The sequence below is a fragment of the Papio anubis genome, chromosome 3, assembly GCF_008728515.1.
Source record: "Papio anubis isolate 15944 chromosome 3, Panubis1.0, whole genome shotgun sequence".
Classification (NCBI taxonomy): Eukaryota; Metazoa; Chordata; class Mammalia; order Primates; family Cercopithecidae; genus Papio; species Papio anubis.
This window is the reverse complement of record NC_044978.1, coordinates 47323216-47348351: the sequence shown is the minus strand read 5'-3', so window position 1 is coordinate 47348351 and position 25136 is coordinate 47323216. Positions and strand designations below refer to the sequence as shown.

General features: G+C 36.0%; 1 protein-coding gene across 7 annotated transcripts in view; it reads left to right on the top strand.

The window, feature by feature from the left end:
• Nucleotides 1–25136, top strand: part of IL15 (interleukin 15) — a 98705-nt gene that overhangs the window by 8417 nt on the left and 65152 nt on the right. For all 7 annotated transcript variants that reach the window (XM_021938821.2, XM_021938819.2, XM_021938822.2 and 4 more), the window contains exon 2: nucleotides 13317–13438. Coding sequence is in view for 2 of the 7 variants with exons in the window: in XM_021938816.2 (XP_021794508.2) it covers nucleotides 13317–13432 (116 nt within the window). In the remaining 5 variants the exon portion in view is untranslated. The remainder of the gene's footprint in view (nucleotides 1–13316; nucleotides 13439–25136) is intronic.

Genomic DNA, 25136 nt, shown 5'->3' with positions numbered 1-25136 from the left:
AGGCATATAACAGTCGCTAGTCCATAACAAGTCTAAATAGAGCCGGCATATGTCCTAAGTTCTTGCTCTGGAAGCAATACATCTTCCTGATTAAGGTTTAAATTTGTTCCCTAGGAATCGTTCTCTGTGGCTTTTAACTTTACCTTTTGTACTTTGGGCTCCTTTTCTCATTCTTTCTTTCTTTTCTATGAGAAATAATTTTTGCTATTCTTTGCATTGGTGTAGCCTGCTTCCTGATGTTAGAGCGTTAATAATTTAGAGACCTTTTGTATACTCACTTTTGTTTAACTGCTTTTTGTTTTTAAGTTCAATGATATTTAAAATTTGGGGGGCTTCCTATGAATTTTATTGAGATTCATTCACTTCGTTAGATAAAAGACGACTTGTCTCAAATCCTTGAGACAAGTTCCACTTTAATTTGTTGGGAAGTCGAGATGCCATAGAAACCCTTAGCATTTTTAGAAGCCCTTTGCCTAGTTAGAAAGGTCTATTAGGCACCACTTTAAATCTTTCAGAGTTCTTAATGAAGGGCCTCCCTGCCATACAACTGATTTGATCTTCAACCTGAGAGCACATATAGTACACCCTGGATTTGATCTTTGCCCTGAAAGTACTTATTTCTTGGAGAATCTTTTGCTGCCTGGAAAGGCAAGAATGAGAACAGTTGTTATTTTCCAATCTAGCAAGTCTTAGGTTGAACTATTTCATCACTGTGTTTCTGGCCTTCACTGACAGTGTCCTTGCCTCTCTCCAGGTGTCTTCCCACCACTCAGTCTCACAGTAGTTTCAATGTCAATTACTAATTTCCATGTAATAAACTACTCCAAAACTTAGTGGTGTAAAATAAGAACCATTTTATTTTCTCAAACCTAAGAATTAGGACAAGTTACAAAGAGAATGACTTGTATCTACACTGCAATGTATATGGCCTCAGCTGGTATGACTCAATGGTCAAGGGATGTCTGAGATGGCTCAGACATTAAGTCACAGATAGAGAGCCTCAGTTCTGGCTGTTGTATGGGCCCCTTGGCTCTCCTTCTCTTAGTCTTTCCACATGGCTAAACTGGACTTTCTCACAGCATGATCATTTCAGGGTTGTCAGACTCTTCACAACTTGACCAACTTCTATAAGAGAGGAAGTTGGAGCTGTAATCACTTAAGGCTTGGATATGTAATTTCCAGACTGTAACATTTGTTTTATTCTTTTGGGAAAAGCAAGTCAGAAGACTACCCAGATTGAAGGGGAGAGAACAAAGATTCCACCTCTTGATGAGTAGAGTGTCATGCATGTTCATGGGAGGAAGACATTGATTGATGGCAGCTGTCTTTGGAGATTATCCACCACAAAGGATAATCCTGTTAAAATATTAATCAGGTTATGCCGTTCCTCTATTCCAAACCCCCCATGGTTCTTTCATCTCACTCTAATAAAAGCCAATTTCTGTTACAGTGGATATTAAGTCTCTAAGTGATTTGTACCCCTGATGTCTGCCATCTACTACTCTTTCCTTAGCTCACTGAGTCAGTTACACTGGCACCTTTTCTATTCATCAACCATACTACTATGTTCTTGTCTAAGAGTCTTTTACCTTGCTGTTCCTTCTTCCTAGAATGCTTTTCTCTCAGATATCACCCTCTTCCCCATACCTGCTTTGGGGTTTGGCTCAAATATCCCTGTTGCAATGAAGTAATCCTTGACTGATGTACTTCAAATTGCAGCCTCCCCAGCACTCCCTGTCCCAATCCTGTTTGGGAATTCAAATTATTTTTCAGATTTTGGAAAGTAATATAGTGTGTTTACTATATATCATGTAACGACCAAGCTTATTCAGGTACTTCCTCAAAAGGGAATAAATACAGCTTACACATAGTCTAATGTTAGTTCAGTGTGTGTTTTGTTAACCAGTGAATTAAGGAGAAACTTTCAGTTTTTAGAGTTTTTTTGATTTAATATTTTCATATAAGGAGCTATGGACTTATATGTGTTATTGAATTATTTGATTATTAACATCTCCCTTCATTAGAATATGAATATGAAAGTCCAATTTATGCAGTTTTGTTATTTTATTCATTGTTATATCCCCATCACCTATTAGTGCCAAGCATATGATATGCTTGGCACTAATAGGTGATGGGGATATAACAGTCTCTCAACAAATATTTGCTTGAGTATTTAAAGCAATATTTAAAGCAAAAATGAATGAGGGAATGAATGGATTAATGGATGCTAAGTAGTAGGGTACTGCAAATAGAATGGAGAATAGAAAGACAAGCTAATTTCAAGGAAGATTTGATTTACCAGTGTTCTATTTATTCATTGAACTGATTTTGGCAATTCAGCAGTTAATAATTTTGAGTGCCTAATATGGGTTGGGCACCTACCTAAATACTTGACTGGTCTGGATTGAGTGGGGGGAGCAGAGCACAGGGAAGAGTCAGAGGATGCCCAAGATTTTAACCACGAGAGTCAGGAAAGATAAACATGTTAGGAACGGATATATATTACAGCTAACACATGGGGCAAGGTAGGGGAATGGATGAACTTGATTTTAGAAATATCACAATAGAGCTAGAAGTGGAACAAACTACTTAAAATGTCCTGTAAGTGATTAGAAGTGCTAGATTGAAGATTGGATGAACTATTTGTACAAGAGATTTGAGTTTGTGAGTTAAGTAAAAATTATTGGTTAAAACAAGTAGTCAGGCTTTTTCCCCAGGAGGCAAATGTATATATAGATGGTTTAGGGTCACATAAGACAATCAGAAGGACTGTCACTGAGCTAAGCACCCTGAAAGAGAAGATGTTCGGGAAGGCCTTCGAGGAGGGATTGGCCAGCTCCCAGGTCTTCAAAAGAGAAGGCCAGGCTTTTTACACCTCCTATCCCTTGCCTGCCTGTCATACTTGCTCTGCCTGCTGCTATCTAGAGGGATTTTAATCCCTTATATGCTTGTTCTTACATATTCATCTTTAAAGACTCACTTTCTCTGTGACATTTTCCTGGCCAGATGCCATCTTTACCTCCTGTCTTGCCTCACACCTTTTCTTTGTGAGTTCTCCACCTGATAAATATTTCTCTCATAGTATCTGCAGTGTTTCACTATATTTACCTGTGTTCATATTGCCTTTTCCACAGGTGTATGCTAAAGGTCATAGATGACAAGAATTGTGATGGTGGAGTTGGAAGGGCTGAAGTTTGAGAGACACTGAATCCTTATGTGTCTAACACCTTGCCTGGCACAGAGTAGACCTATAATAACGTTATTCTTGTTGTCAATGATCCAACATATATTCCCAAGGGGTCAAGTTAGATAAGGTTCTGAGAAAATGAGTTTGACTATATTTGACTCATAGTATATTACTGGTGATCACATGGCTTTTGGGAAACTATTCACAGCATATTTCTTATTGTCAGGGTCAGAAAGGGAAATAGAATTTTCTGAGGGTGTACTTTGGCCAGGTAACAAATAGGATCTTTACCTTCCTTATTAGGAGTATGAACTTTAGAGAACTGAAAACAAATAGGTTTGTTTAGTATTTTGTGCCAGTTTTAATATGGGGGGATAACTTTATAAATTTGCAAAGTAAATGCTTCAGTAAATGAAAGGAAATTGAAACAAGTCACACCCTATTCTCTAAATTCCTTCAAACAGAAATCCTTTCATTTTCTTAATTTTATTTGCTGAATATTTTGAGAAGTTATTTCAGTAGGACAAAAAAGAGACGAGAAATTGTGTGAAAATAATAGTATTGCTGAAATTTAATTTATTTAGTATCTCTTCTCTTGAGGGTTTAAGAGAAGAAATATAGTTTCTTCTCTTGTTATGCTGTTAAAAAATTTGTAGTTACCTCAAATATCAGATTAAAATCTGTATTTGGTATCTTTCGATTCTACCCCTGAAAAGCAAGATCCTTGTAATGAACCTCTAAAACTGGAAAGATGTGATTATGCTGATGGCTTATTTGACTTGATATTGAGGCATTCATCTTCTAAACCTTGACCTTTCTTAAGTCAAGCCATATTACTCTGAGCCACTGCAATTTATAAAACATGGCTTCCAGGCTAAGGTGTTTAATCCGAAGAAGCTAACAGCACACCAAAAGTTCTAAACAATAGTGGATACTTACTGATCACTTTCTCTGTACATGACTCCCTGCCAAGTGCTGTGAAGGATAAAAAGACGCAACACACATGATTATCTTTAGAAACTTATTATCTAGTGCAACAATTATTGTTTGCAAGTAAAGACCTGAGTGTCCAGGGTACTGAACTACTGTCAGCCCCTGAACACAACACACTTTCTTTCATAGCCAAACATTTGGACACGTTCCTCTTATTGGAAATGCACTACTTCATCCAGTGTCTGTCTCTTCCTTGCCCCCTTCTCCTCACTTACGTCGTCCAGAAGTCTCAGTCTGATCATGGCTTCTCTGGGAATATTGTCCTAAATGTCCAGAGTTGGGTTAGGTGTCTTTGATTCTTAACTTCATACCATGACTATTTCAATAGTTAATCTTTATTTTCATCCATAGTTCCAAGTACGTTAACATATGTAGCCTTCTCAAACTCATGAGATACTTTCCTTTGCACTTTTCAGATAAGTAAACTGAAGCACCAGAAAGGGTGGTGACTGGTGCAGGGACTACCAGTAGGAAGTGGTGGAACTGAAGCTTGAACTCAGGTTTCTCTCCCGAGCATGCACACTTCCTATACAGGGTGCTACCTTGCTGGTGCAATTAATAAGAATTATAAAGTTTAAAAGAGAGGAGGTAAAATTTTCATTATAGATGAAAGCCAGACAAATTAACAAGCTACTAAAACAAATGAGTTCAGCAAAGTTGCCAGACCAAGATTTTTAAAAACTCAATAACATTTTTCAATACTAAATAAAGCATTAGCTAACATAACACAACAGTAAAACAAACCAGCAACACAACCTTCCCCAGCAGAAGACTGCTTGCTGCAATTAAATATGGTTTATTTGAGGATTGTCTGGATGGCTCAACATCAGAACATCTATCAAAAAAATCTTGACGATACAGGAAAAGTTAATGTCAAGTTCTGAGAAGAATAAGAATAGATGGAATTTTCCAAAACTGACTCAAGTATATCTATGAAAAATCTATAGTAAACATCAAATTTAATACAGGGCTCAGAAAAACTTTTTTTTTGTTTTAAATTTTGGGAGATGATGAGAATGCCAGTGTTGGCACAGCTATTCAGTAAAGTAACGAAGACAAAAATAATAATGACCATTCATTTTTATTGAGTATTTACCTATGTGCCAAGCAGTATACAAGCAAAAGTGTGGTGGATTCCCATTGGTGCAAGGAGATGTTGAAACTCCCATCTTCCTACTCCTCCAAGGTAGAGGTGATAATTGAACTAAAGTAAGCAAGGATGAAAAGGAGTTGTTGCAGAGCAATTGTAGGTAGGATGTTCAATTTATCGTTCTGACCCAGAATGTAGCTGTTTGGACATAACGGACTGGAGCAAATTACAGTGTAGTAAACTTTGGGTGGTACTGGTGATGGTGTAGGATAGTTAGATCTAAGCTGTGAAATGAAAAAATCCCTCAATATCTACTAATAACTGCAATTTAGATATAGTCAATACATATGGAGGTGCAAGTACCAAACATACTGTAATCATGGATTTTTGTGGTTGAAGCAGAGCACTTTTGAAATTAATATGGAGAAGCAGCACAATGCATAGCATATGCCTTGTGCTATGTTAGCTGAATGAACTTCTGGTGAAGAATTAAAGTGGGGATCCAAAACACATTGTTAAATCTCAATTTAACCTCTTTATGTAAAATTGAATAATACATTTAATTTCTCTGCACTTATTATTCTCTTCTTGAAAATTAAGATGATTAGACCAGAGAAATTCCCTTTGGTGTTGAATCTGGTGGTTCGGGGAACCAACATAACATGGATGGATTCTATCATATGCTGAGGTTTTCAACCTGTGATCTTTATAGATGTTACTTAGGCACTGGAAAGGACTTTAGACACCTCCAATCTAATCTCCTTACTTTAAAGACAAGGTAACTGACACTTAAAGACATAAAGTACCGTGCTAGCGTCACATAGCTGTTTAATGACAGAATCAAGCCTTGGGTCCAAGTCTCTAGACCCCAGTCCATTCCATGGTTCTGATAAGATTAGGAAAGCTCCAAATTTCATTAAGAAGTTCTCAATCTGAATTTTACATGAACTATAGTTTTGGAAATTGTAATATGTTAATGATGAATAGATGGGAATGATGGTAGTCTGTATGGAGTATAAGAAAACAATAGATGGTGAACATTTCCACCATTATTTACACAACACATCCAAAGAGAGAAATTCTATGGTGTGCGTGTGTATATATACACACCATATATACATATACACACACACCATCTATATATATATATAAAAACACACACATATATATACACACATACACAATGAAATACTATTCAGCAATAAAAATAATAAAATCATGTCTTTTGCAGCAACACGGATGCAATTGGAGGCCATTATCTCAAGTGAAACAAATTGAAACAGAAAGTGAAATGTGGTATATTGTCACTTAGAAGTGGTGGCTAAGTGATGTGTACACATGGACATGGAATGTGGAATAATAGTCATTGGAAAATCCCAAAGGTTTGGAGGATGGAAAGAGGTTGAGGGATGAGAGATTACTTAATGTGTACAATGTACATTATTCCGGTGATGGTTACACTAAAAGCCCAGACTTTACCTCTATGCAATATAGCCATGTAACAGCACTACCTTTGTACTCCTTAAATGTATATTTTTAAATGAATGTTTGTGGTCCCACCACATGGCCACATTTAATGTTAGTTGCGTAGAAGTATGTTTTATAACTGAATGGAGATAATTTTCTATACTATATTCTAACCTAGATGATGTATATATTCTGTAAGATTTTTCAATTTTCTTTGTTCTCACTCTGTATTTGTCAAAAAAAATTACTAGTAATTTGGTCATGTAAATTAATAGTGCAGGCTTAGTTACTCAGGGATTGCTCTGGTGCAAGAAAAAAGTTACTCACTTCTGCCTTCTATACCGCTTCACTTTTCACTCCGCCACTGCCAAAAAAAGCCCTCCAAATAAATCTGACCTCTTAGACTACAAAAAATGCAGCCATCTTGGGAAACCTGCAACAAGTACACCCAGTAGAAAGGGTCAAAATCTTAAAGATTGTGACATATCTGTAATCCCACAGAAGGGATGAGGCATGCCAAGTGTTGGATGATGTCTACAAAACCCATTTTCCTTAGACAAAAGCTGGAAGGCATAGAAGTGATATAAAGCAGAGAAAAATGAAAAGCAAAAATTATAAAGACAAGAATGGCAATCTACTTATAATAATGGTTTTGATAACTACCATTTAGATAAGAATAGTTCATGAGGCCAGTGAAAGAGGAGATACAGTACTAAAACTGACCATTTTCCTATCGTGAGGACAGGATCTCTGTTAGCTCTGTCTCAGATAATTTGTACAGCCCAAGCGGAGAAGAAAGAACCAGCAGTGCTATAAAAGATAAGTTCTCCTGTCCAATTTAGGGAGAAAAAAGCAACCACACTGACCACATTAGAGCTCAGGAGTCCAAACACTGCTAGTTGCCAAATAAACTTCATTAAGAGAGACAACTTCCCCCTTAGCAGTTTTATAAACACTATTGCTTTTTCATATAGACTTGAGAAGGTTAGTTTACTTGTCAGAAAGTAGACTAGAAAGCAATGTTTTAGAAACAAGACGTTTGGGACTGCCACAGGGATCTAATGTTCAGACTAAATCACTTGATACATTTCATACGAAGCTAAGTATTTGGAACAAGAGATGCTAGAGGTCTAATCAGCAAGAATAATAAACAGAAGAACGACAGCCAAGTCTAGCGAAACTGTCTGGAGAAAGAGTACTGGAGGATTTGCAGTCTAATGAGCATTTGTGCTTAATAAAAGATAAGCTGTTCCTAGATTTTTAAATTTAAGTGTTATTCCTGAGGATTATGGTCATCGCATCTCTTTGTTTCTGTAAGGGGCTGGTGAGATGCAATAGCAATGTTTGAGTCCAGTTATTTGTGAGTGGGAGATGTGCTCTATCATTAGGTGTCCTTCTCACCGAATGGGTTATTATCAGCAGGTAATAAGAAATGCGCATCATTACAGATTCTCAGGTGGTATTTTGTTCTAAAACAGACAAGGTATGTCTTCTGTGGCAGCGCTGAGTGAACACATAGAGACTGGTGTCAAAATGGCTGTTATAAATTACAGGGTACGTTTTAATAGTTAAACGATTATCTAAAGAGGCACCACTGGAAAATTGTTTAGTAATAATTGGCTGATTTTTATGATGAAGGATAATTCTAATGCAAATCTTTTTATATAAATACCTGAAGAATTCAAAAGAAGGACATTAATTTTAAAAGCATTTCTGGGAACTTTCTGTTGTCTGGACTTATTTATCTTTAACTGCAAATGCTGGAACTGTTCAGAAAACCATCAAAATAGCTTTCTATATCTATTTTTAGAGTTTAAAAGTATGACATACATATATAGTCATATGTAATTAATGTATATAATATAAATGAAATATAATTTCTACTATATAATAATGGTACTTGAGAGGCCAAAATTGACCACTACTAAATTCAGGCCTAACAAATTCTGTTGTTGGAAGCTACAACTAAAAGAGAATGCCTTGGCCTATGGAATGAAAGGAAAATATTTCGTTATTCTTGAAGGGTTAAAGCTATAAGGCTTCTTTTCCTTCTTACCCTTTCCTTTGTCTTGGTATTATTTCTTTATCATTCTTCTTTACTTATCTTTCTTTCCCCATCGTGGTTTTTATGTTTTCAAAACTTCGCTCAAATTTACCAGCTGTAGAAACCTCACCTTGACTACCTCAGTTTGTCTCTGCCCCTTCAATGCTACTGTACTAGGCTTTGCCCTTTTCATGGCAAAATATGACAGCCTTCCTTTTTGTGAAAATGTTCAAATCATATCAAGGAGTATGTCTTCCCAGTAAGACCACTACCATCCAAATATAAAAATGTTTGTTGCTAGTATTTGGCCTGATAAAGAGCTTGTACCAGAATATAAACTAGCCACATCACTAACACAGGTTTAGTTCACGTGACTTTTTTTTCTCATAGCAAGACTTTCCTGAAAAAGAAATTAGGGCAAGCTTTATTAATTGCAAACTGGCACTTTAATGAACTAGACTATAGGGATGTTAGTGGATACTTTTTATCTTCCTGTGAGAAGGGTGAGTAGGATAATTGTGATAGATGAGGTGACTGGTTGGTGGTGAGCTGTGACATTCACAGTGTTGGATAACTGCTAATAAGAGGTGACAGTTTTGAGTGTTCACTGTGTGTCAAGGCCTGTTCTATGCAGCTTTTATGAATGAGCTCACTTACACCTCACAATTGCCATTTTCCCCATTCTACAGATGAAAAAAGTGTGGCTCTTGAGGCCAGGCACGGTGGCTCACACCTGTAATCCCAGCACTTTGGGAGGCCAAGGTGGACAGATCACTTGAGGTCAGGAGTTTGAGACCAGCCTGGCCAACACGGTGAAACCCCGTCTCTGCTAAAAATGCAAAACTTTGCCAGGTGTGGTGGCACACACCTGTAATCCCAGCTGTTTGGGAGGCTGAGGCACAAGAATCGCTTGAACCTGGGAGGTGGATGTTGTAGTGAGCAAAGATTGTGCCATTGCACTCCAGCGTGGGTGACAGAGCAAGGTTCCATCTCAAAAAAAAAAAAAAAAAAAAAAAAAGTGAGATCCTGAGAAATTAATTTGTCCCAAACCTTACACTTAGTAAGGGGCTAATTCAGATTTCAAACCCAGATTTGTCTGAAACCAAATTCTATACCTGGATCTATTCTGTCCCACATAGCTTTCTACAGTGAAAATGTTCTGTCTTCTGTTTTCAAATCGTAGCCATTTACCACATGTGGTTTATGAATACTTGCAGTGTGTCTGGCTCAAGTGAGAAAGTGAATTTCTAGTTTTATTTTAGTTAATTTACAGATAAATTTAAATAGCCACATGTGGTTAATGGCTACTGTGATCAACAACACAGGTCCGGAGACTTTAAAATGTTGCTAACTACAGGCTAATCACAGGAAACCCAGTCCAGGAAAGTATATTCATGTAAGGTCTAGTTTTTCTCCATTTCTAGAGTTTCTCAGACATTGTAAAAAAACCAAAACCAAAACCAAAAAACAACAACAACAGCAGGGGTACTATCTTAAATTGCTGCTGCATTGGAGGTAACAGAATTCAATTAAAAATATTATTTACAGTCTCCTTTGGTTCAGAAACTGTGTCATGCTTTGGGCATTCTAAATGAATTTTGTCTTCCAAGAGTTCATCGTCTAAGTAGCTTTATGGAGAATGTCATAGTTCTTTTCCCAAATTTTCTTCATAAATGATTAGACAAAGTATTTAAATCTGTGCTATATAATATTTTGTGGTATTTTGTTTTAATTTTATGAATAGATAATACATTCCCATGGTTTAAACTTCAAACGGTTGAAAGCGCCTTCCAATTCCCTTCTATAGGTGCAACCAGTGCTGTCATTTTCTAGTGTAATGTTTTGTGCAGACACACAAAAATGCACATATGTGTTTAACCATCCCCCTTTCTGAAACCAAATAAACACTGTTGAGTTACCTTGTTCTTTTTACTTAAAAAATACACCTTGGATATATTTTCATGCTAGTGTTAAAAAAGCTTCCCATTCTTTTCTATGGATGCATTATATTACATTGCATGCATGTATTATAATTTATTTAAACAGTCCCCTACTGAGGGACATTTAGGTTTTTTCCATTCTTTGCTATTACAGAAAATATTCACATGAGTAATTTCAATACTTATATTCTAAAGTGAGCTAGAGTGACTGTATTCCTGTTTCCCAGACCGTATTCCACAGAACACAAGTCTCATGAGATGTTCAATATCCAAAAGGGTTCTATAGTTAAATAATTTTGGTTAAGTCTGGGTATTTGTTGATGTTTCGTAGTGTACACTGTCAAATTAAAAGAAATCTTGCAATAATCTGCTTCGATGTAATCCAAGTGTTTCCCAACCTCACATTTTCTCAAGGAACAGAATACACTATTGTTTTGGGTCAGGTTCCTGGGAAGCAGACTGAGATAGAAATGTTCATGTGAGAGGCTTACTGGGGCATGTTCTAAAGAACAACACCTGATGGAAGTGAGGGCAGATCAAAACAGGGTGGGCAGAGGGAGAAGTTGGACTGTGATGCAGTTGCAACAGTGGCCTCACAGGATCCCATGGGGAGCCTTCTAGAGGCAGGATGTCCCTTTGGAGATGTTCCAACTCTGGAAGGGAAGCAGGCCAGATTCCTGGAAGGGAGAGCCACTCCCTGATGCTAGACAGCTTTCTTCCATTGGAAGCATTTCTCAGGAGGGGCTCAGCTGTGGGCTATCAACTGGAACAATGAATTTCATTGTTCACTACAACTCTGTATAGAATCTTCAAATTTTTAAAGGAGATGCTTATCAGTTCCTAGAATATCTTGCTGGTCACAGCAAGTCATTCGGTCTCCCGGGACTCAGTTTCTTGCTGTATGAAATATGTATACTGAACTGAAAGTTCTTTAGAGTTTATAACATTCTTTGCATCCATTTCCATTTCAGTATGTGCGAATTAAATTCTAAGGTCAGACATAAGTTTTCCCAAAGACATACTTGGCTATATAGAGGCCAATAATGTGGATAGATAGGCCCTAATTTTTTAATATTTCTGCTGTGCAGTTATGGAAAAAACGTGCATTGTTATAATGCTTTCAAGTATATGTTCCTTAACTTGGGGCAGACTCTTGGGGCAAAAATTGAATAAGAGAGTTGAATTAGAGCTTTTTATTTTAAAAATATTTTGGTTACCTCTTGTTAGGTGTTTGCTGAAGAAGCTAGCCTGCTATCTTCCTAGGAACATTGGCCCATATTGATAAAATTGAAGGAGTATACTGGCATGAGGTGTAAAGGAGAGAGGAGCATAACTAACTTTAAAGCACATTCTTAGAAGCTCTTATTTATTCTCCTTTTAGAAGCTCAGGAAGCAAACAGGTGTAGATAAACAGCGATAGCAATTTCTCAAGGACCATCCGTTTGGGAATCAGATGGGTCTAAATGCTCATCCTATGTCTTTTATGGGACTTGCGAATTTCATTCTCATGCTCCTGCAGGACTCATCAATTCTGGTTGTTATTGATGGAAGCTTGTTTCCTGGCAGGAGAGGGAAAAGGGCTCAGGGAATGGGCCTCTCTTAAGTGTGCCTGGTAGAGTTGATGAAGGTTCATAAAGAGAATGGAAAATATATCCAAGAAAAAGAAAATGTTCTTTTTGGATAAGGAAATGGGAAGTGAAATCAAATTTAAAGCGGTGGGTATTATACAAATATGATGCAGAGAAGCAAACAAAAAGAAAAAAAACGAAGAAACAATTTTAAGATTGGTGGCTGTATGGGTGTAGGATCAACTTTTAAATTGAATGTAAGTTTTTCTAAAAAACCTTAATCTTTTTCTTCAACACAAAGCTTCATAAGGATTCTTGGATCATACTGAAATTTGGTTAAGATGTTTCTTAATTTATTTTATAAAATAAAAGTTATACTACTTTACTTTTTAAAATGGCATAATAAGTTGGATTACCCTTATAAAAACAGAAGTTATACTATTTTTAGGTTTTCCAATTATATAGTCTGTTGACATGCTTATACCCCCCTCAAATCACATATACCTTAAAATATTATACTATATTGTGATGTTGTGGTTTACTACTTCATATTTGAGTGGAGACTTTGCCACTTGACTTTTAGAATAAACGTTTACAACTTATTTTCAACACCTTCTTTAGACTTGGTCAGTAACTTGATATCAAACAAATACATTTGACATCACATGTGCTTTGTGATATTTTGTGATAAAGAGAAAAACATTTTACTAAAGAGCTATATGAAGCATTATAGGTTTTAAAAAATGATATATGATATTTTTTTCTCCAAAATGATATACGATATTTTTTTCTCCAAAATGATGTAGTTCTAGTCAGCAAGGACATGAGTTAAATTATGGGGAACTCTGAGGATTATAGAAAAGATTTCCCTAAGAAGTTCAGTCTTGACTTATATAGTTTTCTCCATATGAGTCTTCCTGTTTTTTTATAGCATGATCAGGTATGTAGGTAACCATAAATCTGAGGAAGGGAGGATTACTCAATACATAATTATTAATCCTTTTATCCCTACCTTTGACTCTTACAGAATCCATTCCAATATATGGCCATGTGGCTCTTTGGAGCAGTGTTCCATCATGTTCCACGATGGTGACATCATACGGAGCACAGAAATCAATGTTAGCAGATAACCAGCCCATATAAAATCGAGTAAGTAAAGTTTTAAAAATTGTATCATGGCAATATAGATACTTCTATGTAATAGCATAACTAATAATAAGGAAGATGTGGCAAAACAGGTGAAGTTATATATACCCAGAACTTTTAAAATGAGCATCTTGGTTTAAAAAACATACCGTTTGTTATTGCATGCTTAAAGTAGATATTTGAGGGCACAGAATATTGCACATAATTTTTTTTCTGGAAAGAGCCACTTAGTAAATATTCTATGCTTTGTGAATCAAATGATCACTGTCACGAGTCAACTCTGCCCTATTGCTTGAAAGCAGCCATCATCGTGTATGGGCATGGCTGTGTCCCACCGGAACTATTTACAAAAACAGGCAGCAGATGAGGGTTGGCCTCTGGGTCATAGTTTGTCAATTCTAGGCATATAAAATGACAGAACTGTGCATATCACTTTCTGTATATTACTGGATTAATTTTGAAAGAACTTGGGTGCTTAAAATTAAATAATAAATATAATCAAACCATCTAATTTTTGAATGAGTTTACTAATGTAAGGATATTAGAAGGTAATGTAGATTAGATTTTTTAAAAGACTAATTGAGACTTTTGAGGAGTATTTTAGAGAAATGTAAGGCCAAGTTCAGTCTCGATAACTAACAAAATATAGTAAGGTATAACTTGATGATGGAGATATGTTCTAAGAAATGTATCGTTGTACAATTCTGTTGTGGGAACATCCTTGGCTGTACTGACACAAACCAAGATGGTATAGCCTATACGTGTCCAGTCTATATGGTATAGCCAATTGGTTCTAAGCTACAAACCTGTACAGCATGTTACTATACTGAATACTGTAGGCAATTGTAACACAATGGTATTTGTGTATCTAAACATAGAAAAGATACAGTAAAAATACGGTATAAAAGATAAAAAAATACATACCTGCATAGGACACTTAGGATAAATAAAGTTTACAATACTGGAAGTTGCTCTGGTTGATTCAGTGAGTGAGTGGTGGGTGAATGTGAAGGCCTAGGACATTACTTGACACTACTGTAGACTTTATAAACACTGTACACGTAGGTCATGCAAAATTTATTAAAATATTTTTCTTCTTTTAATAATAAATTCACTTTAGATTATAACTTTTTTTTTTTTTTTTTTTTTTTTTGAGGTGGAGTCTGGCTCTGTCGCCCAGGCTGGAGTGCAGTGGCCAGATCTCAGCTCACTGCAAGCTCCGCCTCCCGGGTTTACGCCGTTCTCCTGCCTCAGCCTCCGGAGTAGCTGGGACTACAGGCACCCGCCACCTCACCCGGCTAGTTTTTTGTATTTCTTAGTAGAGATGGGGTTTCACAGTGTTAGCCAGGATGGTCTCGATCTCCTGACCTCGTGATCCACCCGTCTCGGCCTCCCAAAGTGCTGGGATTACAGGCTTGAGCCACCGCGCCCGGCCAGATTATAACTTTTTAAAGTTAAGAAACAAACATTTTCTTTAACTTTTTGACTTTTGTAATAACACAACTTAAAACACAAACATATTATACAGCTGTACAAAAATGTTTTTCTTTATATCCTTATTCTGTAAGCTTTTTCCTGTTTTTAAAATTTTAAAATTTTTACTTTTTAATTTTTTTTTGTTAAAAACTAAGACATAAACCCACACATTAGCCTAGGTCTACACAGAGTCAGTATTATCAACATCACTGTCTTTCTCCTCCACATCTTATCTCACTGGAAGGTCTCCAGGGTCAGTAACACACATGGAGATGTTATCTCCTATAATGTCAATGCCCTCTTCCTGGAATATCTCTGGAAGGAACTTCCTGAGGCTGTTTTACAGTTAACTTTTTTTTATATAATTTTTTTTATTATACTTTAAGTTCTAGGGTACATGTGCACAGCATGCAGGTTTGTTACATATGTATACATGTGCCATGTCGCTGTGCTGCAGCCATTAACTCATCATTTACATTAGGTATATCTCCTAATGCTATGCCTCCTCCCTCCCCCCACCCCATGACAGGCCCCAGTGTGTGATGTTCCCCTTCCTGTGTCCAGGTGCTCTCATTGTTCAATTCCCACCTATAAGTGAAAACATGCGGTGTTTGTTTTTATTGTCCTTGTGATAGTTTGATGAGAATGATGGTTTCCAGCTTCATCCATGTCCCTACAAAGGACATGAACTCATTCTTTTTTATGGCTGCATAGTATTCCATGGTGTATATGTGCCACATTTTCTTAATCCAGTCTATCACTGATGGACATTCGGGTTGGTTCCAAGTCTTTGCTATTGTGAGTAGTGCCACAATAAATATATGTGTGCATGTGTCTTTATAGCAGTATGACTTACAATCCTTTGGGTATATACCCAGTAATGGGATGGCTGGGTCAAATGGTATTTCTAGTTCTAGATCCTTGAGGAATCGCCACACTGTCTTCCACAATAGTTGAACTAGTTTACAGTCCCACCAACAGCGTAAAAGTTAACTTTTAAGAAAATATAAGTAAAAGGAGTACACCACACATAATGATTAAAAAAGTATAGTATAATAAATACATAAACCAGCAACATAGTTATAATCGTGTTATGTACTGTAGATAATTTTATGTTATACTTTTATTTGACTGGCAGCACAGTAAGTGTGTTTCCACTAGCATCACCATAAATTGAGCAATGCACTGTGTTATGACGTTATGATGTCATTGTGGTTTGGATTTGTGTCTCCATTGTTGGACGAGGGGGCTGGTGGGAGGTAATTGGATCACAGGGAGAAACTTCCTCCTTGCTGTTCTCATGATAGTGACTTCTCATGAGATTTGGTTGTCTAAAAGTGTGTAGCACCTCCCCCTGCTCTCTCTTCTTCCTGCTCTGACCATGTAAGACATGCCTGCTTCCCCTTCACCTTCTGCCGTGATTTTGTTTCCTGAGGCCTCCCCAGTCATGCTTCCTGTATAGCCTGTAGAACTGTGAGTCAATTAAACATTGTTTTTTCTTTATAAATTACCCAGTCTCAGGTAGTTTTTTATAGCAATGTGAGAATGGACTAATACAGATGTCTTTTTCACCAGGTGCTAGGAATTTTTCAGCTCCATTATAATCTTATGGGACCACCTCATTGTATATGCAGTCTATCATTGACTGAAACTTCATTATGGGGCGTGTGTGGCATTAAAGCACAGAAATAAATCTAAGCATCTGTCTTCTTACTGGTAAAGTGAATCTATACATTTTATTTTCACTTCCAGTTATAATTTCTAATTAACATCCTCAGATAGAATTCTGTAGCATGTATACTAGATCAAGATAAACAGTAAAATAAGTAAAAGAGTGTAAGGAAATCGAAATATTTTATAAGAACTCTAAGAGGAAAAAGGTAGTTTCTTTATTTTTCCATCATTTTTAGTATGAAAAAATAAAATAACTATAAATTCAAAGAAAAAACATGGAAATCATGTTCTTTGACAGTAATTATTTATAAACTGAAACTTACCCCTTAACTTCATGAACTTCCTAGAAATTACTGTTTCTTGGAATTTTCATTAAGAATTCCCCAAACTCAAGAACAAATTTACTGGTGGGTTTTTTTTTGTTTTTTGTTTTTTGTTTTTTGTTTTTTTGTGAGATGGAGTCTCGGTTGTTTGCCCAGGCTGGCATGCAATGGCATGATCTTGGCTCACTGCAACCTCCGCCCCTGAGGTTCAAGTGATTCTCCTGCCTCAGCCTCCTGAGTAGTTGTGATTACAGACACATGCCACCATGCTCAGATAATTTTTGAGTTTTTAGTAGAGACGGAGTTTCACCACGTTGGTCAGGTTGGTCTTGAACTCCTCACCTCGTGATTTGCCCACCTTGGCCTCTCAAAGTGCTGGGACTACAGGCGTGAGTCACTGTGCCTGGCTGATGTCTTACTGATCCACACAAATTATTGCTACCATTGAGGGGTTAAAAAAGAAGCAGGGGGAAATTTTGGGTATTGAGTGATAATATTTAAGACATTTTTAGTAATAGCAATGTAGTTGTAAAGTGTCTTGTCACTGAGATATTGATGGAATGAATAAACATTCTTTTTTTAACAAAATTATTCTGATCAGTTCTGTGGCAAATTAGCTATGGCAGGGGAATTTTGCTTAAACGAAATTACGCTTGAAATATGCAAGAGATTTAAACAGAGATCTCCCCTAGTATGTGAGTAGTAAATAAGTGTTTCAAAGTCATAAGAAGAGTGTCGTGTGCCTTCTCTTTTCCTTTTATGAATTCTCTTTGACTCCTACATTTTTAGGTTCAGCCTCTTTTGTCAGGATACTTAAAAACAGGGGCACTTTGACTGGTTACTTTTTGGTGGCCAATAATAGTTATTCATATCAGGATTTAGGTTAGATGGAATTAAAGACCTCAAGTATCTCTTTCAATTTGCATAGTAAAACAGGCAAGTAAGTGTAATTTGTTCCTTGGTGAACTCTGCTCTTACTGTAACAAGAACCCAGAAAGGCACTATTTGTATCAGTTAATCCCTTGAAGGTAGCTTTTATTTTGGATAGTCACCTGGGGAGTATAATGGGCTCAATGCTAAAGAAACATTTGAAATATTTCTGCCAACTGAATCTCACTTGTAGTCTTTATCATGATTTCTTTGCTATAATTTTTACATTCTGAAAATAAACACATTTATAAAGCAGAATTGGGGTATCAACTAAGTTACTAAAAACCTCACCAGTGCATGTTTTCACTCAAGGCCCCTCCTCTTTTATTTTAGCTAGGGATGCAGCTTACAAGCTTGGGTGGCCTTGAATCACCACTTTTAACTCAATTTAGTTAAAGTTTTTAATTTTATTTCTTCTTATCTCTTTGATTATCAGGGTAATATGTGCTCATTATAGAAGAGTGAAAACTACAGAAAAGTTTAAAGTGGAAAAAATATCACCAGTTGCCGTACTTACTAGAAGGCAGCTAAATGCATGACTGTTAACAGGTTATTTTGTTTACGTGATTGCTATAAAAAAGATTGAAAAGTTGCATTGTGGTTTTGCTTGTTTAACAGGAAATTGTGACATTTCTCTGTGACATTACATAAGTAAACGTTATTTTAATGTGTATATAATACTCTAATTCAAAACAGGATCCAACCCACCATTCCTTTCTCTAATTTTTGATTATTATAAATAATACTTCAGTGAATGTATTTTTGAATAAATTTTGTCCATATTTCTGATAATTTCATTAGGTACATTTCCTAGGAAGGGAACTAAGATGTCTAAAGTAATAAATATTTTAATGGTGCTCAGATCTTATCCCAAAAATGATGTACAGATTGACACTTTTGTCATCCCTACACCTTCATCATCTCTATGTGAGTCTTGGTGATATTGCATCCTCACCAGTGCTGATGTTTCACAATTCTTTCTGGTTCTATGAAGAATAGGGGCAGCAGTTTATGCCAAATGTAATTCTTATCTTGGAAACCACAGAGAAAATTATGAGAATGGGATTGAAGGGAGTCCCACAAACTAGGTCTAGCAAAACCCAGAGACAGTGAGTAACCATAAAATCCAGAACATGTTACTGTAGATAGGCAAAAGCAACTGAAATTAGCAGAATTTGTGCAGGAAGCACTGCCAGGAGGAATGAGAGTGTGGAGGGGCCACGGTGATAGCAGATGTTGCTGACTGTCAGCAGGTAAGAAGGAAAGAGCCCTGTTTTGAGTGGGAGCTAAACTCAAATAGGGAGTCATTCCTGGGAGAATTGGAGAAAGATGTTTTTGTCCCCATAAGAGGCAGATCTCAGAAAGCACATCTTTTAAAAAGGAGAGAAATGCATTGGAAGGAAGGGGTTGTATGCCTTGGCGGCAGCTTCTAGTGAGGAAGCTGGAGGAGCTCAGAGCTGGTGCATGTGTCATTCCTCGTAAGATCCAATGGACTTCACAAGGTGCATCCTGACAGGCAGAGTTGGATTCCTGCCTGCATTGTGCACTTAGTGCCTGGGACTTTTCTCCTTTTATGGAGATGTGGACAAGTTAATAGCCTGTGTGGCTCATCTTTGACCAATGGGATACAGAAGTTAGCAACACATTCTTCCCCTTTTCTCTGCCTGAGTGTGACCTCTTAAAAGTACAGTTTGTGTACTGCTGTGCACTTAGAAATGATGAACTCTGTTGCACACCGTTATATTGGCTCCCTCCATCCTTCGTTTCTGTTTTGTTGTTGTTGTTGTGGTTATTTTTTCTCCTTATTTTCACTTCTTTCTGCTTTCCTGGAATCATACCCCTCAATAAAATACTTTTTTTCTGTGTCTAATGATGATGTCATACCCGTCATACCTTTATTGTTTTTCTGATTTCTATTGGGATTTCTTTTCTATTCCATGGATTATTTAAAAATGTATTGCTTAATTTTCAAGCAATTGAAGATTCCCTAGTTGTCTTTTTCATTTTTAGATTTCACAGCCAGGTTTCTTTTAGAGAATAAAACATTGAGTACTTTTAGTCCTTTTAGTTTTGTCATGACTTGCTTTAGGCCCAACATATGGTTAATTTTGGCAAATGTTCCAAGAGGACCTAACAAAAGTAAGTTTTGCCATTGAGTGCAATGCACCTTAGAGAACAGGTAGGTCAAATTTATTGTTTTGTGCACATCTACTCTGTCCTTGTTGACTTTTTCTTTTACTGTGTATTTTATCAGCTTTTGAAAGAGATGTTTTTACATTACCCACAATGACAGTGAATTTGCTTATAAGATTTAAAGCTGTGATTTTAGAAGACTATAGATTTTGGAATGTGAGACCTTCCTGGTAGTTTGACCTTTTCATAGTTAAGAAATGCACACCATCATCTTTGTAATAAGGCTACCTGCCTTAAAGTCTGCTTTGTTATTAATGTAGCTACCTCAGCTTATTTCATTTAATATTGCATGATATAGATTTTCTCATCCACTTGCTTTCAGCCTGTTTTTTTCTCTATGTTATACACGTGCATCTCTTGTAAACAGCAGGTAGCTGTGTTTTATGTTATTGTTTTGAATTCAGCCTGACAATCTTAGTCTTTTACAGAGTATTTAGTTCATTTTTATTTAATATAATTTGTGTTTGTATTCATCAATCTATTTTTTTCTGTTTGACTCAGCTTTTATGTAGCTTTTTCTTCCTTTGTTGTTATTACTTAGCTATTACAACATGCATCCTTTGCATATTACATTCTATTTAATGATTTGTTTTAAGAAGAGATAATTGCAGTTTGATTTAAACCCTTAGAGAAGAATACAAACTCCAAATTGTTTCCATGAAGTGAGAATGCCACTGATATCTAAGCTTGATAAAAATTTCACAAGAAAACTATTTTCCCAATTTTATTTATGAATATCAGTGCAAAACTCTTTGTATTATTGGCAGAAAAAAAATCCAGCAACTCATTAAAATAGTAATCATTAAAAAAGTAACTCATTAAAAAAGTAATATCATGACCAAGCAGGCAGGGTTCATTCTAGGAATGAAATATTATGAACTCTATTAAAATAATTTATCATGTTAATTGGTCTAAAAATCATATGGTAATTTCTATAGATGCTGAATATTTATTCGACAAAATTCAACAGCCATTGTGGATATTTTTTAATAAGACAACTCAATAAAATAAGAGTTAAAACATTTTATGAACATGGCGAACTGACAAACTATTTATGCTGTAGGGGCAGAAATGGGGTGATCCCTTTCTTCCCCATTGTAAAGGTCACAGCCTACACCCTTCTAACAAAAGACAAATTAACAAGAGAAATGCATAACACACTTAGTTGATCATAGTTTCATGTGACACAGAAGCCTTCAAAAATGAAGACCCAAAGACTCAGGGTGAACTATCCATTTTCATACTCGTCTTTTTGGAACGTTTATGGAGACTTCATTAGCTAGGCATGATTGAAGCATAAACAGCTAATGTAGAACTGTACTTGGACAAAAATGGCATGATCTAATGTTAATGGACCTGGTGGGGAAATCTCAACAAAGCCTGTTCGGATTCTTCTTGCCCTATCTATGCAACTTTCCTTCCTCCCAGGTATGGGATATGGCCCCTCTGGAATGAGAGTCTTAATTTCTTTTTGGCCAACTGTTACATGGAAAGGTCAGGGATGTTTAGAGTAATATTTTTAGGTTTTATGCCTGGCTTTGGTGAAAAGAGGTTCTGGCTCCTATGACCTGCGTTGAGGAAGAGGGCTTCTAGTTTCTATAGCTCTCCGTGGGGAAGAATGAGGCTGAGAGACACGAGAATAGAAGATCAGAGAGAAACTTGCTTCTGAGGCTGCTTCTGAGGACTTCATTTTGAAATATTATTTTTTGAGCCCTAAGAATGCACACAAACAAACACAAACACACATGCACACAAACACACCATCTTGTCTCAAAGCCATTATTGTAATGGAAAAAAAAAAAAAAACACTAGAGGCATTTCTGCTTATTCAGTTAAAAGTATAAATCAGATAAGGATGCACAATTCTCAACCCTGCTACTGATACTGTACCAGAGATTTTAGCCAACAAAGCAGATGCAAGAGACAAGTTAAGTCTTAAGCTCTAAGACCTAAGTAGGTGGAAGTAAAACCTTTATGTTTTTGTGACTTAATATTTAGAAAACCCCCAAATAACCTGTGAAAGTTTCTAACCATTACTCAATTCCAGCATCTAAAATAGGAAAAACAGAGATACATCTGACTCATTAAAAAAATCCTTTGGTTGGAAAAAAAAAAAAAAAAAAACCCACACACAAAAAACCAACAACAAAAACACCCTCTGGGGAAATTCAAAAGAATGATAAACTGAGAAAAATATTTACTTCTCCAATCACCAAGCACTTCCTAATATATTAAGAGCTTTTAGAAACTGGGGCATGTGGGGAAATATAAACTGTAGAGCTGTTGGCAAAGAACGTAAATGAACAGTTTATATAAAAAGAATTGCAAATAGCATTTTAACTCAGAACAAAGGTGTTCAACTCCACATAAGACGCTAGTTTTTATTTGATTTTATTTAAGAAATGAGAAAATATAAGTATATATTTCTAAATTTGCTTGCGTTTTATAAAGAAACTTTCAAGGAAGCATAAGAATTAATAGAAATGGTTGTCTACAGAGACCAGAGTGGAGGGACAACAAATAGGGTGAATGGGACTGGAATCGAAGCCTAATTCTTACGTAAACACTTTCTCATATTGTTTTGTTTTTCAGCCATGTGAACATATTACTTTTATAGAAAAAAATATAAAAATACAAATTTGCAATTCCTTTATGTAAGGTGAAAAATTTCACCTTTTTCGATTACTGTGTAAGTTGAGTTATTTAAAGCATTCATGTGCTATTTGTATTTCTTAAAATTATCTGTTCAAGTTCTTTAGAGATATTTTTGCTTTGTAGTTTTTTTAAACAAACTTTATAATTCCTTAATATATTTAGGAACAAGTACATTTTAACATTTTTATCTCACCTTTTAAAAGTCTGGTTATTCTATCATTTTGTTTATTATACATTAACTTAGAGAAATTAGTAATTCTTATTTTGTCAGATCTATCAATATTCCTGTGTTGACTTTTTAAGAAACATTACTTTATTTTATTTTTGAGATGACAACCGAATGCTAAATGTTTAATGAGAATCATATCAATTTTAAGGAAATTGATTATCACTGGCTGACCTTTCACTTCAAACTGCCCTAGTTTTAATAAATGCATAAAACATTTCAAAGGAATCATGACGGTATATTTTATTTCATGACCTTTAATCTTCTTCATGAAACCTTCATTTTGATGAATGACAAAAGGAGAAAATACAGAAAATGATTCTGGGTACTTTAATGACATCTCTTTGCATGAACTATGAACCACAGTTACCCATGCTATGAGACTGGAGGGTGTTGCTTGTTCATTAGAGATTCTTACAGGGATTAGGAAACAAAGACTAACTGTGAAATGAGACTTCATGGTTTGGGAGATCTGGAAACATCAGGTAAAACTGAAGTTCTCCCACATGAATAAAACATTTTTATTTTTAAGGCTAATTAGGACATCTGTAACTACTATTTGCTTTCTTGAAGGAAAGTATATTAGGTTGCAAACACTAAAGGGGAGATAGGTGGGCATGTTTCTTAATCTTAGGTAGAATTTAAAGACTACAAATATCTGAATGTATGTGTGTTGGGAGATGGAGGAACAGGGAAGAAATGGGTTTAGATCATCCAAGATTTTAACAAACAAAAGTTTGAAATTTTCCAAGCACTATATTTACCTATGTTCCAGGTGCTCAGATTGCATAACAAATTATTCTCAGACTTCATGTAATAAAGACACCATTTATTATGCTCATAAATTCTGCAGATCAGGAATGTAGACAGGGCACAACAGGTATGGTTGTTTCTGCTCCAGATGCATGGGACTTCAATGGAAGACTTGAAGGCTGGGAGGCAGGAAGCAGGTCATTTTTCTCTAAAGAGCCAGAGAGTAAGTATTCTTGGCTTTGCAGGATTTAAGTACAGTCCCTGTCATTACTACGTATTTCTGCTGTTTCAGGATAGTAGACACCATTGATAATATATAAATGAATGAACATGGGTTCCAATAACCTTTATTTTCAAAAACAGGCAACTGGTTGGGTTTGGCTCCCTGAGGTACCTGAAGGATAATTTGTTTGCATGTCAGGTTGATGAGAAGTGTCAAGTGGAGGTCTCAGTTGTTATTCATGTAGACCACTCCATGTAGGCTCATTCCTTTGGGATAGTTTGGGCTTCCTGTCCTCATGGAGGCTGGGATCTAACGATATAAGTCTTCAGAAAGAGGCAATTAATACATACCCCAAATCCTCCTAAGAATCTCCTTAATATATCTATGACACTTCCTCTTCTTAATAAACAATGGAAAAATGAATGAATGGAACTCAAGACATTGCCTCAAATGATTCATCCTTGCCCAAGGATGGACTCACAGAGACTTGGCACAGCAGGTTGGGCAGGTATGTGAGTCTTGAATGATACCAGTTGATCTCTTTGCCACTGTAGTTAAGATGGGCTTCTGCTGTCACTGAGAAGTTCCAGAAATATTAGAGCTCATCTAGAAATTATGTAAATATTTACTTTTTTTCTAGAATGTCTTTTTTTAAACTAGAATTTATTTGTCATAGGAAGTGAGATGAGAATATAAATCTCTTAAAGACCTAGACGAATGCTTCATAAAATCCTTGTTAAGTAGTAACTTGTCCCTTACCTGCTGCTTCAAGATTCAGACAGTGCTTCATTGAGTCAACTGTCAATATGTTAGTATTGATAGAACAAACTTGTTTTTATTTTGTGATAAATTTTAACATCTACTAGGTCTAGTTCCTCTTTATTCCTTTTCTATTTAAAAATTATTTTCACCAGTAGATGTTTTTGGATGAACTTAAGGATCATAGTGTCAAGTTCGCTTCTTATGTCAATTCCTATATGTCAATTTCACTTCCGAATTTATTTCTTATGAAATAATTTGGAAAAATGATATTTCTGTAATATATAGTTTCCATCTAGGAATAAAGTATGCTTCTCAAATTCCTTAATTGTTCTTTCTGCCTTTCAATCTAGTTTTACTGATTTCTTTATATATTTCCATACATTACCATATTCATTCCTAACTATTATATAATTTTGTTGCTAATGTGGATTAGGTAATTTCCCCTACATACCGCTGAGACACGGAATGATAAATATAAGAATTGTT